We start from the raw sequence: 15941 nt of genomic DNA on the forward strand, positions 1-15941 counted from the left end.
TTTGTGATGTTTAACTTGTGGAGATCCTGACCCAAAAAAAGAGTTTTTTGTGTGTGTGTGTGTTGGGGGGGGGTGTAAGGTTATTGGAAGGGGTGTTGCGGTACTCCAACTGCATAGCTCTGAAGGAAGCAGGACAGGAATAAGGGTGCCATGGCACACGCTGCTGGTGGCTGGTCAGCTGCCCAGCGCTGAAGGCTGTGCAGAAGTAAGGGTGGTAATTCCACGACCCTTCTAAAAAAATCTTAACGACTCCCTCTGCAAATCCCTTTTGGGTCAGGTCCCCCGACTTGATAAATGGTTGTTTCCCACATGAAAACTGTACAAGATAGGGTAAAAGACACCAAAGATTTCATGGTCTGTTACATGTTTTTTATGGTTGTGAATTTGGTAGGGCCCCATTCTTAGGGTAGTTTGCATCTATTGAAAGAACGGGGGAGAAAGGAAAACACACACACAACAAAGAAAATAAACAAAAAGCTTTGCTTCTATGAAAGCCAAATTAAATATGAACCATAAGAGGGCAAGTCACTTTACTCCACGGTAAGGAAAAAGATTGGAAAATAACTCCTACTTTTAACATTTTTTACTCCTATTTTTTGTCATAAGCCAGACACAGTTCTGAAATAAACCCTGAAGTATTAATAACTGCACAATATAATAAGAATATAATATTGAACTAAATATTAGGAAGACTCTGTACTATAGCAGACACTATATTTTTGTCCAGTATATCAATATAATATTAACTAAAGATGGCCATAAATGAAGGGTTTTATATTGGGTTTCATTATGCACTTTGCTTCCTGTGTATGCTAGTATCCAAAGAAAGCAAGTCATAGTGCCCCACTGATGTTGCATTAACTAAAGATGGCCATAAATGAAGGGTTTTATATTGGGTTTCATTATGCACTTTGCTTCCTGTGTATGCTAGTATCCAAAGAAAGCAAGTCATAGTTAATGTTAGTCAGCAGATTTCTACATTAATCAAGCCAGTAGAGCAGTGTGACATGCCATTTATTTAACGCCACTACCCTTTATATTTACAACTCTTCTTTGAGTTCTTGCTCGTGTCAATTACATTGTAAGTGTGTGTGAGTCCATATGCATGGTTGTCAGAGATTTTTGCCTGAGCTATATCCATAGGGCTGGCTGTGCCCTCTCTGGAGTGCTGTACACATGTTGTGGAACATCAAGCACCATAAGCCTTATTCCCTTTCAGTTTCTTCTTACCACGCATGGTGGTCAATTGGAGCATCTCTTGACACACAAGCGATCTCTCCTATCTCAGCCTTGTGCTTCTCACTGTAAATGCTGTTCTGTGTTTAGTTAGTGTCCCATCAGGGGCTTAGCCCTAGGTGGATCATTCCCTGGTCTCTGGGTTTTAAACCCTGCTCCATATATCGTAGGCTTATATCTTTTAGTGACCTACACAATAACCATCTAAAGCGCCTTGGGGAATCCTACATAAGGGAACATTGTCGCATCAATAAAAACTTTCATCATCGGATGCAAAGATAACACGACATACATTACAGGGCCCTTCTGATGAAGGCTGCTTTATGCCCAGCTTCAGGGCTGGCACAGCCTGCCACAGCACTCACTGCTTTGGCTTCAGTGCATAGTGCACCCCTGGCATCAGGCTCCTCCTGGCACTGATCCCTGTTGCCCGTGCTGAAGAAGAAAACAAAGAAGATGGCACTGGGCAAAGGACAGTGCTTGGGCCATAGGCCCATTACAGACCTGACAAAAGGACCTGCCATCAACTCCAGTGAGCGGTAAAGGGCCCAAGCTAATGGTGCTGTCAGTGCCCTCGTCGCAGCTGGCACTGTATGCGGCAATAAAACCAGCTAAAGCTCCTCCAAGGGCAAGCCTGTCAGCAAGGCCTTGCACAAGACAAGCACATGCCATTAGTCTCCAGAACCAAGACCGAGTCCTAGGTTGTCATGTCCTTGGTCTCTGCTTCGGTCCATGTCTCCTGCTCAGTGTTACGAGTCCTGATCTCCATTTTTGCACTGGAGCTTGCCCAATTGTAGATGATTTACCTGGCACTGGTCTTCATCACATCATTGGGTGTCAAGATCTTGAGGCTACTTCTCAGCATGGTGCTGCTCTCCCTACTCCCAGCACTGGTTGGACCCTTTCCAGCACCAGTCCTGCCTCGGTCACCAGAGGGTGATGACTTCTCTGGCTCAGAGGCTACATTCAGCCCCTTGCTGAGGCAGCAACGTGTTGAGGCTCCATAGGGTGCCTCAACTGCATCAGGACTGGACTGGCTGCAGAGTCAGTGGAGGAACCAATGGCCTTATTGGAACAACCAGGGCATTCTTTTCATTCCTTTCCCACTCCTGCCAGCCATTGGCCACCATGTTGGACAATCTGAAGTCCACACCAGTGGCTTCCCTTGGTGGTCCAATTATTCCCTTCCTTTCCAGATGAGGCATCTGTGAGCTTCTCTAAAGCAAGCCCACTGGACAATTTCAGGAAGCATCAGGAACTGCTTCAGAGTGCAGCATTGAACCCTTCGACCTTCAAGTGGAGGAGATGAAGGAACAAGTGGACACATTGTTTGATGTACACTTGGCATACACCCCATCCTGAGTCTCACCGCTGGTGCATGAGAGGGCCCTGAAAATTGCCAGGACCACCTAGCAAACCCCATCCTCCATCCATCCCACTTCCAGGAGGGCAGAAAGGAAGTATTTTATCCCTGTGAAAGGGTTCCAGTACTTATACACCTGCCACCACAGGAGTTGTTGGTTGTGCGGTTGGCCAACACGATGGACACCCAAGGGCATACCAGTTCCACCTCTAAAAATAAGAAGTCTAAATGGCTGGATTTGTTTGGCTGCATGATTTATGCTAGGACCAGGCTTCGTTTTGGATGGCAAATCACCAAGCCTTCTTGGGCAGCTGTTACTTTAACTTTTGGGACTCCAGGGCCTGAGAGATGGAATTTGCAACTCTGGTAGACATGAGTACCATGGCAGCTTGGTGATTCCTCCATGTAGTTTGAGATGCAGTCAATTCAGCTGCCTGGAAGTTGTCTCAGCAGTGATCTTGAAGCCTAGTTCTTGGCGCCAGCCTGCCCCTGGAGATGCATGTCTCTATTCAGGACCTTCTGTTTAACAGCATTGTTCTTTTTTCAAACCAAACAGATGTGCAATTGCATGTCCTAAAAGACACATGGGTGATACTCCACTTGGTGGCATTGCACACTCCTTGGTCATTGAGAGAGCCATTCAGGTCTCCTCTACCACCTTGACAGTGGCAGCATTGACAAGCTCCTGTGAGAAAATGAGGCATGAGGTTTAGCCGCCACCATCTTTCGCCATCTTGCTCTCCTGAGCAGCCTGACCCAGTGAAGCACCAGCGAGCAAGAAGTGCTCATTTTGGAGGTGTGCTCGGGAGCAGTGCATAAGCTAACAGCTCAGATTTTTACCATCTTTTCTTCTGCCACTCAGTCTGGTCAACAGTTACGTCAGGCTGTTGGGTCCTGGACATAGTGGTTCAAGGGTTATAACCTTCAATTTTTGGCCACTCTTCCCATCCCTTTTCAGGGACACTACTCATGAGCAACTCTTCATTCAGAAGGTTGAGAAACTCCTGGGCTTAGGAGTATGGAGGAGGTTCTTCAGAACAGGAAGGAAGAAGATTTTGCTCCCACTACTTCCTAATCCCAAAGGTCAAAGGGGGCCTCAGACCCATTCTGGACATGTGTTCCCTAGTAAGTCTCTCAAGAAGTTGAAGTTTTGCAGGGTCTCCCTGGCCTCCATCATCCCTTCCCTGGATCCGGGGGACTGGTATGTCACTCTTAACTTAAATAATGCTTCCTTTCATGCCTTCTGACAGTTGTTTTCTGTGTTTCATAGTGACCAGCCATCATTTCCAGTTCATGGTGTTACCCTTTGGCCTGTCTCTGGCCCGCAGTATGTTCATGAAATTCATGGTGCACGTTGCAGCTTTCCTGAGATGTTGGGGATGGGGAGATTTTTCCCATATCTTGATGACTGGGTCCAGAGAACATGCAAAGAAACCTCTCTCTGGGGTGTTTCACTTGCAATGATTTGGGTCTGTTAATAAGCACAGAAGAGTCTATGTTAAACTCTATGCATTGGACTGACACTATCAGAGCAGTTCTTGACTCCATGTAGGAAGCATATTTTCAGGCCATGGCGGACTTGATCTCCCACATAAAGAGCCTCCTGCTCACCACAGCCTACAGGTACCTGCAACTGATGGGCCACATGGCCACCTGCATGTGCATGGTCAGCCATCTTCCTCTGAGGTCTCTGTAGATATGACTGGCCTAAGTCTGTATCCCCAGTGGGCGCCACCTGGACTGAATGGTCATGGTACTGAGCCATGTCTTTCTTTTTCTGGACTGATGGCAGGATCCTAGGCCAGTGCTGCAAGGAATTCCTTTCACAGCCCTGTCTCCGTCACTTACCCTGGTCTTGGATTTGTTGGATCTGGGCTGGGGAGCCCACTTGGGTGTGCTCAACACCCAGGGATGCAAGAGGACCTAGCCAAGAGAGAGCTCAGAGCAGTTTGCCTGTCTTTCCAGGCTTTCTTGCCCCACCTAAAAGGCAAGGTAGTGCAACCCCCGACAGAAAATACAGCCTCAATGTATTACATCAGTAGGCAGGGCAGAGCCAGCTCTTCAGGCCTTTGTTGGGAAGTGCTCAATCTCTGGAACTTTTGTGTGGAGTATGCCATTCATCTGGTAACCACTCTCCTGCCCAGAATCAAGAATGTGCTGGCAGATAACCTCAGCAGGACCTTTGTGTCTCGCCACGAATGGTTGCTCCATCTGGAGATGGTCAGCCTAATCTTCTGAATGTGGGGTACACCTTAGATCAGTGGTCCCCAACGCGGTGCCTGTGGGCGCCATAGCGCCCGCTGGGCCATTTATGTGCGCCCGTGGAGCAATGTGGGCTGGCCCTGCCCCCGGGTGTGCAGCAGGTGCCAGCCCCGGGCGCATGGGCGTCCCCTGCCCCGGGGTTGCGGCGCATGCCGGTGCCAGCCCCGGGCGCATGGGCGTCCCCTGCCCCGGGGTTGCGGCGCATGCCGGTGCCAGCCCCGGGCGTGCGGCACCTGGGCGGCCCCTGCCCGGGGTCGTGGCACATGCCAGTGCCGGCCCCGGGTGCGCAGCACCTGGGCGGCCCCTGCCCGGGGTCGCAGCAGATGCTGGTGCTGGCCCCGGGCGCGCAGTGCATGCTTGGCCCTGCCCCCAGGCCCGTGGCCCATGAGCGGCCCTGCCCCCGTACACGTGGCGCTTGAGCGGCCCCGCCCCCAGGCGCCCGGCAACCCCAAAACGTTGGGGGCCACTGCCTTAGATGAACTTGTCAGCGTCTAGGCAGAACAGAAAGTGCCCTGGGTTCTCTTCTCTTCTCCTTCCTGATTCCATGGTTGGGAGTGATGAAGTACGCCTTCCTGCTGGTGCTGTTAATCCACAGGGCCCTGCTAAAGGTGAAGCAAGAAAAAGTGACTGTTATATTCATGGCCCCAGCATGGTCCTGTCAACACTGTTCAGCTTACTGCTGAGTCTCTCGACAGCCCCCCACTGCAGCTGTCTCTCCTGTCTTAGAACCATGGCAGCCTGCTGCCTCTGAATCTGGCGGCACTGCACTTGATAGCCTGGTTTCTGCCTGGCTAAGGATACACAGCAGTGTTCTGCTGGTGTCCAGCAGGGCCTGCTGGAAGCAGGAAACTTGGCACCAGGGCTACCTATGTGGCAAAGTGGAAGCAGTTCATGTGCTGGGCCTTGGGATTTTCACATTTGTGTGGAAGAGGCTGTGCTGCCAGACATCCTGGACTGTTTGCAGCATCTTAAGCTCTAGAACCTGTCGCTCTTTTCGGTCAAGGTTTATCTGATGGCAGCCATTTTGGCATTCCACCCTCTGTTTCAAGGCAGGTCGGTGTTTGCCCATCCCATGACGGCAAGGTTCCTGAAAGGTTTAGAATGCTTTTACCTGAATGTCTGGGATCTAGTTCCCCCTTGGGATCTGAATCTTGTATTGTCAAGGAAGGATCATAGGCCCCATTTCAAACCTTTGGCTTCCAGCTCCCTCTTGCTTCTCTTCTCTGGGCTCCTTCTTGGTTGTTATAACGTCATCCAACAGGATATCTGAGATTAGGAAACATGTGACAGAACCAGCTTATACAGTCTTCTAAAAGGACATGGTCCAGCATTGTCCGCATCTGGCCTTTGTGCCCAAAGTTGTCTCCCAGTTCCACACTGCTCAAGACATATACTTAATGGTCCTTCATCCAAAGCTTCATGCAATGGAGGAGAAATGCAGGCTTCATACTTTGGAGGTCAGGTGGGCGCGGACCTTCTGCATTGATAGAATTAAGCTGTTCTATAAGCCTATATGGTTATTTATTGCTGTTGCAGACAGGATGAAGGGTTGCCCAGTATCTATCTACAGAATCTAATCTTGGATCGTGGTCTGCATGCACTATTGTTATGAGCTGGCAAAGGTGCCCCCACTGGCAATTGTGACACCTTACTTAACTTGAATGCAAGTGTGTAATGGTGCTACTCCCTAAGGCCATAGAGAAGTTCTTTAGGAGGCTAGAGAGGCTCTGGAGGACCCAGCCAATCAGGGCCAGGGAGGACTACAAGAGAAGCTGCAGAATCAGAGGCAGCTCACTTGCAGCCCAGACCCGAAGGGAGAAGGTTAAAAGGGCTGGCTAGCAGAACCAGGGACAGCTCAGAGTGGGGAGCTGTTCATTACACTGTCTCCAGGAGAAGCCTTGGAGGCACCACTCTCCTGCTGAGTGGGGAAAGAGACAGAGGGGAAACAGATTGAGACTGGATTGGACTCAGAGACACACTGCAGAGCGTACTGGTATGGTCCTCTGTTAGAGGTGTACCCCGAAGGGGGTTGTGAGTGCATACTAGGCTGTGTAATTCAGCCAGAGAGCTGAGTAGCTGCAAGGCTTTTAAAACTGAGGCAGTTCAGGAACCCACACTCGGCTGAATTTAGGGTGCTCGCAGGAGGTGAGCGCCCATCCCGTTACAAGGTGTCAATTGGCAGCCTTCCTCGCTCAGGTGCCAGTCTAAGAAATTTGTCGGGCTGCGACCTGTTTGTTTATCCACACATTCTTTTGGGCTATATGCTGACCCAGCAAGGTCAAGATGATGCTGGTTTTGGCACAGCCATGCTCTAATCTGCAAGACTACAAACTCTGTGGCCACTTCTGAAGATTCTGCTCATGAGTTGCCTGCAATGAAATTGATGTGAGCAAGCATTCGAAGGAAAAACGGTTACCTACCTTATTGTAACTGTTCTTCGAGATGTGTTGTTCATGTCCATTCTTTTACCTGCCCTCTTGCCCCTTTGTTGGAGTTGTCGGCAAGAAGGAACTGAAAGGGTGTAGTGCTGGCAACACTTGATATACTACAGCATGAGCACAGAACTCCCGAGGGTGCCACAGCCAGCCCTATGGATACTGCTAAGGCAAAAGTCTCTGACATCTATACATGTAAGTGCATGCACATCTACAATGGAATGAACACGAGCAAAACATCTTGAAGAACAGCAGTTACGGAAAGGTGGGTAATTGTTTTATCTGTTCTACATGAAAAAAAAGTTTGAAGCAAGTTTTTCCACAGAAATTGCATATACATCTATCTTTCCGAGTACTCCATTTTTTTGGTCTTGATTTCTGGCATTTCAGATGAATTTGAAATTCCAAATGACGATAAACATATATGCTGCACATTCTTCGCTTGGACGTGAGGATCAGTAAAAGGAACTCTATAGAATTTTCTGGTGTTTTTAGTGGACGAAAAGATGCTATTCAGTGTGTATTTTTCCTTTTCTGTTTTAAGGAAGAAAGAGAAAATCCTGCAAAGAGAAGTAGAATTGAACGTGATATAGATAACAATTTGATTACTTCCACGCCTCAAACAGGAGAAAAGCCTAACAAACAGCTCTCTCGAGTAAGACGGAAAAGTCAAGTAAATGGAGGTTTGTAAATATTCCATTCCTGTATTAAAAGGACAAAGTAAAAGGTCAAGGTCTAATACTTGTATGGTGACATATTAATATAAGGCTTGACTCCGCCCTGTTTGAGTAAATGAGAATTTTTCCATTAATATCACTTGGAGCAGAGTTGGACCCACACAACGTTTGAAGTGTTCTTTCCTGGAGATTAATTCTAAGTATACGGGGTGGATGGGACTGAGAAATAATTTTATTAATATTTTTTTTTCTTTTTAAGTTATGGGAAACCACCACGTCTTGGAACTACTTAGCTATATGATTTTAAACTCAGAAAGGCAATAGCAATATTTAGTTATGTGAAGGTGTTCATCTTCACAGTGTTTTGCAAACAGTTGAAATATTCAATAACTGGCAGTTTGTGTATCATTCCGCTTCCCAGGTGCTTGGTGAAAAGGAGCAATAAATGAAATTCTTTCACAAATTTACACTGGCATATATTATTCCGTTCTTATAGTAATGGCAATGTTAAAATGTAAAATTTGCAATAATATTTATTGTCCTAACCAATCTCTGCTGTTCTAGCCCTAAAGTCAGTTCTCTTACTTGAAACACGGTTCCCATTGCACTCATGACTTTATTTTTTCCCTTTTTTAATTGAAAATCATACCCGGAAGTGTCTTGTTCTTCGGACTATTAAATCATTGCAGAATTTCTTTAAAGGTTTATTGAATATCTCAGTGACCTGGTAGATAGATAGACTTTCTATTTTCAAAGTGTGCTTTTATAGAGATAATTACATGACTTCGAATTCTTTCACAGCTGATGAAACTGCAGCTTTCAAGCTGTTTTCTAACTTGCCAGGACTTGTCTGGTGCAGTAACAAAGGAATGTGCTATTTTCAAAGAATGCAGGGTTTATTCAGTGCAAAATTTTCTAAATGAACTCATTATTTTACATCAATTGCGTATATGTTTTTATATTTGATGAGAAAAATGTTGGATAAAGAATAATATAATTACCTAGTAAAGCAATAATTTCATCATTGAAAACTGGCGATAGTGACCTAACCATGAATCCTGTCTTAGAACAGTCTGTTTGTCACTAGTAACCCAAAATGAAATTATTGCGCTTTGGATTGAGCTGATAATACGTTGGTTGAGGAAAACAGTTTATTTTTGTAGTTGTGTTTGTTGTCCTTATTCCTGTTCTTCCTACTTCTCCCTCTCCTCCACTTTTTTGGTATCTCAGATTCCCTTTGTCCTCTTTCCTTCCTACCTTCCTCTCTCTCAGGACAGTTTACTATTGGCTACGATCTGTTTACCTGCCATTCATATGCAACATGGATTTACCTGTACAAGTGTCTTAAAATGTGCTGTCATCTAGCCTTTGGTGAACAGATCAACTAAATGACTGCTAGGGAATTATTTTTCAGAGACTGAGGTGGTGATGATCTGGTATTCTATGGCTGTACAAGATGTCTTGTTTCAGAACAGAAAGACATACCTAGTTAAATGGAGAAGCTTCTTGCTAGTGAAGTCATGTTCACGACTTGACTCTTCTGTTCAGAATATGGTGCACTATGTACTATATTTGAAACACTCAGGATTCTCATCTAATTGTGTTAGAGTTCATCTAGCTGTTCTGTCAGCATATTTCCTGCTGGAGGGAGAGAATTTGGTTTTCTCTGACCCCATGTGTCTAAAATTTAAATAGCCTGATTCATACATTTCCACCAGTTAAAGAGCCTTTCCCTATCTGGGACTTAAATATAGGACTTGCATCTTTTTTTGAACACGTCATCATATCTCACTTTTCCATTAAGACAATATTTTTGATAGCCATTGCATCAGCTCACACGGTGAGTGAAATACAGGCTGGCCTTCCTCCATATGCTTTGTTTCATAAGGACAGACACACTTTCAAGCTGGATCAGAAAATTTTATCTAAATGCCTTTGGAATTCCATATGAACTAGTTTATATGCTTATCTGCATTTGTTTCTTAAACCTTTTGGCTTTCTTATAGAGGTTAAACTCCACACACTGGATGTTCCCAGGGGCTATCCCTTTTTATTTACCCAGGATAAAGCCATTCTAGTAAATTGGCTAGACAGACTCGTTGCCAAAAGTCATATAAAGGGGTGAGTTCTGTCATATTGGAGTGCTCTGTATGGGTGGTGGACTGTGTTAAGATTTCCTGTTCATTAAACAAACTACTCCTTTCCTGTTGAATCAGTGTAGCTTGGTTGTCTGTAGCATGGGAGTCCCTATTTCTGAGGTTTGTTAGAGCACCTACTTAGAATTTGGTTTACATATCTGTTGCTGCTTTGCTGTGACAGTTTCTAGATCAGATGCCCTGCTGGCAGAGATGTCTCAGTCATGTAGCTAAGACTTCTCTTTCCTTAAAGCAGGGGTGGGGAACCTTTTTTGGGTTGGGGGCCACTGACCCTGATTAAAATCAGTTGAGGGTTGTGCCTAAGTAAGAACCCCCCCCCCCCAAAGGCCTCTCAGACATTGCTTTTGACTGAGAAGGAGAAAGATGCTCTCCACATTCCCCTCTCACATCAGAACCAGGGGAGCCTGGCCCAGTAGATTTTGTGTGCTCCGGCTCTGTGGTGGGTTAGCGGGGGCTGGATACTGGGTGGAGGAGTCTTGAGCCATGAGGGCTGGATGCAGGCAAGCCGGGGGCCACATCCGGTACCCAGGCCTTAGGTTCCCCACCCCTGCTTTAAGGGGTAACTGCTAGTCAGTCACCTAGTAGTGGGATTCAGTGGGGCAAATGCTCAAAGGAGAAGTTATTTATGTTACAGTAATTGGAGTTCTTCAAGATGCCCTTGTCCACACAGAAGCCATGGTCTGCTTTGCTTTCCAATTGCTTTGGGATCCTTACATGGATACTTGGTATTATTGAAGGAACTAAATGGTGGTTGCAGCAGCTCCACCCGTAAAACCTTTGCTTTTGGGGGTGGGGGTGAAGGCATACAAGGTACATGTGTAGCTTCCATGGGTACTGCTGACTGAAGGATTCCAGGCTTGCAAGTACGAGGTGTAAACACCTGCGATAGGATTCATATACACAAAGGCATCTCAAAGAACTCCAGCTGCTGTAAGGTCAGTAACCTATCTTTGTTTCAGCTTCTGACTCCAGAACCAGAATACCACTACTTTATTTCTGGCTGTTACCCAAACTAGTTCTCGGCTGGCACTTTTCCTCTTTGGGAGGCACATGATAATACACACACATTTATAAAAAGCCTTACTCAATTGTTAATTAAAACTGAGATTTGCTTAATTATGTTCCATGACTTGTTGGTATATGTGGTTACAAAGAATAGTTCTAGTATTTTTTTAGAAAATCTAAAACATCATGCAGAATAACTAAGAGCGTGGTCCTGGTAAGTGACAGACATCTTCAGTATCCATTGGAGGCCCATTGACACTGGAATCAGTGGGCATTGAAGGCTCCCAGCACTTTGGAGGATTAACCCTAAATGTTTAAATAAACTTCTATACATTCACTTATAATGTTTGTCTTTTTATAATTGCTTATTTGAAGTGGTATAAAAAACATGTTAGTTTTGTGGTGAGATATTTAATTTTTCAGTAAGTGATGTTTCTGTTTTAGTAAAATGCTTATGCTAATTTATCTGACCTATAGTAAAGAATAAGGAAAATTCATTGTGGTTCATATAATAAAATGTACAAGAAAAGAGTGTAAGCAGACATGAGAAACAAAATCAGTCCATTGCAGTTTTATATCTTTTTTTCTTTTCTTTTACAGAAGCTGGAAGTTATGAAATGACAAACCAACATGTAAAGCAAAACGGAAAATTAGAAGATAATCCTGCCACTGGCAGTCCCCCACGGACTACATTATTGGGGACCATATTTTCTCCTGTTTTTAATTTTTTCTCGCCAGCAAATAAAAATGGTAATTATTATCATAAGCACACAATCCATAGTAACATAAAAACTAAGTGTGATACACGATTTTTGTTAAAATGTTGGATCTACTGGTGATGCAACAGATGATGTTCAAGTGTTTGCTCATTTCAATTCCAAATAGGTATGGGTGTGCTGCATGCACAGCTGTCGGAAGGTTTTTCTTCTATCAGTACCACAAGTTAGCTGTGGAGCCTCTTGGAGTTGTGCCTTCATGGCGGGATCTATCCATCCTTCCTGAGTCACCACCTCTTCAGCTCCTCTTTAGTGCTAGTGACGGTTGTTGGAGCAGCTTCTCTCTTGCATTTAGCAGGTGCTCCCCTAGTGGACTTTTCTTTACTGTTTTCTGTAAATAGTTAAGAGTTTTTATAGGTAGTATGTATAGTAGTTTGATAAGTTTTAGTTGGGAGTTACCCCTCATCCTTTTGTTCCCCTCCCAGGGACTGAGGCATGCCTCAGGGCACATCTACACAGCAGGGCGAAAGCCAAGCGACGCAACTTGAGCTACGTCAATTGTGTAGTTTAAGTTGAAATAGCTTATTTCAGCTTTTGGTGCTGTCTACACAGCAGGAAGTCCAAGGTATAGTGTGCTTCCTCCGACTTCCCTTACTTCTCATAAAATGAGGGTTACAGGAGTCAGAGTAAGAAGATCTCCAGCTTGACATTATTTTGACATTATGTTGAAATAACTGCTTGTAGTGTAGACGCAGACTGTGTTATTTCAGGATAACATCAGGTATTCAAAAATAACCCTGCTGTGTAGACATAGCCTCAGTCTCAGGGTTTCAGGCCATGTGGGTCCTGCCTGAGGCCTATGCCAAAGGAAGACCCACATGACTCCTATCTGAAGTGCCTTGGACAGTCCCACCAATCAGACAAGTGCAAGATCTGAAGAGGCTTCTAGCCAAGAACCAAGAAAAAAGGGGACTTTCGTCTGAAACTTCTGATGGAATCAGCCCTTCACCTTCAGAGGGCCCAACCGACTTCTGACTCCAGGCCCGGCATTTCAGCGTGAAGTGTGCTGGCCTCAATGAGGGAGGCTTTGATACCAAGAGAGGAGTCAGGCTTCAGGGACCCTCGGCATGGCTGTTTCCTGGCACTGAAGACCTTTTTTAGTGCAAGTGCCCGTCACTATTCCCATTTATTGGCGCTACGTGAAAAGATATGGATGGACTGGGGATGCTCCCCCACTAAAGCAGTGAGGTGAGCAGGCACCGGTTGGGTGTGCCTCATGTCGGGACACGGTGTCCAGGATCTGGATATACCAGCCCCATCACTCCGGCCTAACGAGGTGCTATGTTGAGTCCAGTCCAGATTTGCTGCTTTGTGTAGAAGTGCCTGGAGCAGGATCTAGACCTCCTGTCCACGCTGCTCTCTTTTTAAGTGGCCAGGGACCTGATTGCAATGATGGCATACTCCCCTCTCCATCACCGGCATTCACTTCAGCATCACAGAGAAGCTCTAATTGCCCTTGCTGTGGTATCGCTTCTCAGCTCTTCCCTGATTACTGAGATTGGAGTTGGAGGTGGACTCCTATGCCTCTAGGTGGAAACGGTACTGTTCCTGCCATCACTCAAGGCAGGAAGATGGACTGCAGTTGCCCATGTGCACTGGCCAGGGCTGGCCCAGGGGCCCTTCTGGATATTATGGGCCACCAAGCCCAGGGCCTGAGTTCCAGATCAATGTTGGTGTTTTTGGAGGTGAGGATCCCTCCCTCAGCAACCTCTCTGGGGACAGGAAATGGCATTCAAGTTGATGCCGAGACCAATGTAGGTTCTGGAACTGGTACCAAGATGAGTAGTCTTGGGAACTAGTGATGTCAGTGGTACCACTCAGGGGGTCTCCATGGATGGCAATGCCACAAACAAGAGGGGCAGGAAAACCCATTGCTCCTGAGGGCATTGTCCTTATTCTTCCTGGATGAACTGGTGGTGAGAACTTCCACCTTACTGCCTGCCATGGACACCAGAGTATATCAGGAGCTGCTCAGGAGGGTTGCACAAAACCTTAATATGCAGGTGTACTAGGTCTCAAAGGAGACAATGCTATGATGGGCATTATGGCCACAAGGCTTTGCCCCTCATTAAAAACATTCAGAACACTGCTAAGGTGTTACAGCACACACTTGCCTCTCTTCCTCCCATAGTTAAAGTGGTGGAGCGAAGTAATTTGTGCTCTGCATAGGATATGAACACCTATTTATCCACCTGCAGCTGGGTTCTCTAGTGGTAGAAGGGACCACATGGAAAGACAGGATTAGCTGAAGTTAACCCCCAAATCCAAGGAAGCAAAGAAGCTGGATCTCTTCAGTCAGAAGGTGTACTCATCTGGGGGTCTCCAGCTTCACATAGCTCTCCAGTCAGTGGTCCTGAACTATTACTGCTACAATTCTTGGAATATCTTGTTTAAGGTCCAGGAATTGATACTGGCAGACTCTCACCTACTTGGAATTGACATGAGCATCACATCTCGAAGAACAACAGTTATTTCTTTTTGACTGTCAGGGCAAGAACTGCAGTTACCATAAAGGAAGCGGTATCTAACTATTAGAATGGTTGTTTGAGTTATATAAGAGGAGGCATGGGTTTTGTTGCATTAAAATATTTGCTTCCTAGTTATAGATGTCTAACACTTCACTTACAAGGTGTAAGAAACTCATTTGGTATTTTTCACCCTATCTAAAATGAATTTCTCTCTCAATCCAACATTTTATATTTCAATATAATGAATTATCTTCAGTTATTCCAGAACACATTATTTCTGAATTTACACATATTCATACTCTGTTAAGTAATTCAACATTAGGATAATAATTGCACTGAAACCTCATTTCAGGAACATCGGGATCAGATTCCCCTGGGCAAGCTGTTGAAGCTGAAGAAATAGTGAAACAGCTTGATATGGAACAGGTGGATGAGATCACGACCAGTACTGCAACATCGACTAATGGTGCAATTTACACTAGCCAAGCAGTGCAAGTCAGATCTACTATCAACAACGGTTTGGAAGAAGTGGAGGAAGCAACTGATCGTGATCTACCACCACTTACAGGTAAGAAACTTGCTTTTTCCTGGAACTCTTAAGTTAAATGTGCAATAATAAACATGTTTGCACTTTTGAGTAAAAACTTTTTAGCTCAGAGTGTTCCTGTATTTTATATAAATAAAGATTCCACATTTGCTTGGGAATAATATAGCTTGTGATAGCATTTACTTGTATGCTGATTTTTTTTGACCCAATAGCCTGGGAAACAGTCTGTTATTTACAATAATGTTAGAAATGTAGCCGTGTTAGTCTGGTGTAGCTGAAGCAAAATACAGGACTATGTAGCACTTTAAAGACTAACAAGATGGTTTATTAGATGATGAGCTTTCGTGGGCCAGACCCACTTCCTCAGATCAAATAGTGGAAGAAAATAGTCACAACCATATATACCAAAGGATACAATTTAAAAAAATGAACACATATGAAAAGGACAAATCACATTTCAGAATCAAAGGGGGATGCGGAAGTGGAGGGGGAAGGTAGATGTCTGTGAGCTAATGATATTAGAGGTGATAATTGGGAAAGCTATCTTTGTAATGGGTAAGATAACTAGATTGTTTGTTGAGACCAAGGCGTAAAGTGTCCACTTGGACCTAACCAAGTGAGTTATAAGATCACGAACACATATTCCTGCGCATCCAGAAATATAATTTATGCTATCATGTGCCGAAAGTGTCCATCTGCTATGTACATTGGACAAACGTCTCAGACACTTCGCCAAAGGATCAATGCCCATAAAACAGATATTAGACAGGATCACAAAGAAAAAACAGTTTCTTGCCATTTCAACCAGAAAGGACATTGTCTCAACGACTTACTCACCTGCATCCTGCTTCAAAGGCCTTTCAAATCTGCACTTGAAAGGGAATCCTCTGAAGTGTCATTCATGCTAAAATTCAACACTTTACACCTTGGTCTCAACAAACAATCTAGTTATCTTACCCATTACAAAGATAGCTTCCCCAAATATCACCTCTACTATCATTAGCTCACAGACATCT

General features: G+C 45.1%; 1 protein-coding gene across 1 annotated transcript in view; it reads left to right on the top strand.

The window, feature by feature from the left end:
* CTDSPL2 (CTD small phosphatase like 2) overlaps positions 1 to 15941 on the top strand; it is a 100392-nt gene that overhangs the window by 40183 nt on the left and 44268 nt on the right. Inside the window, exons 3-5 of the mRNA XM_075896797.1 lie at positions 7841 to 7979; positions 11735 to 11884; positions 14731 to 14946. Coding sequence (XP_075752912.1) covers positions 7841 to 7979; positions 11735 to 11884; positions 14731 to 14946 — 505 coding nt within the window. The remainder of the gene's footprint in view (positions 1 to 7840; positions 7980 to 11734; positions 11885 to 14730; positions 14947 to 15941) is intronic.

This window comes from Pelodiscus sinensis, chromosome 14, assembly GCF_049634645.1.
Source record: "Pelodiscus sinensis isolate JC-2024 chromosome 14, ASM4963464v1, whole genome shotgun sequence".
In the NCBI taxonomy this organism is placed as follows: Eukaryota; Metazoa; Chordata; order Testudines; family Trionychidae; genus Pelodiscus; species Pelodiscus sinensis.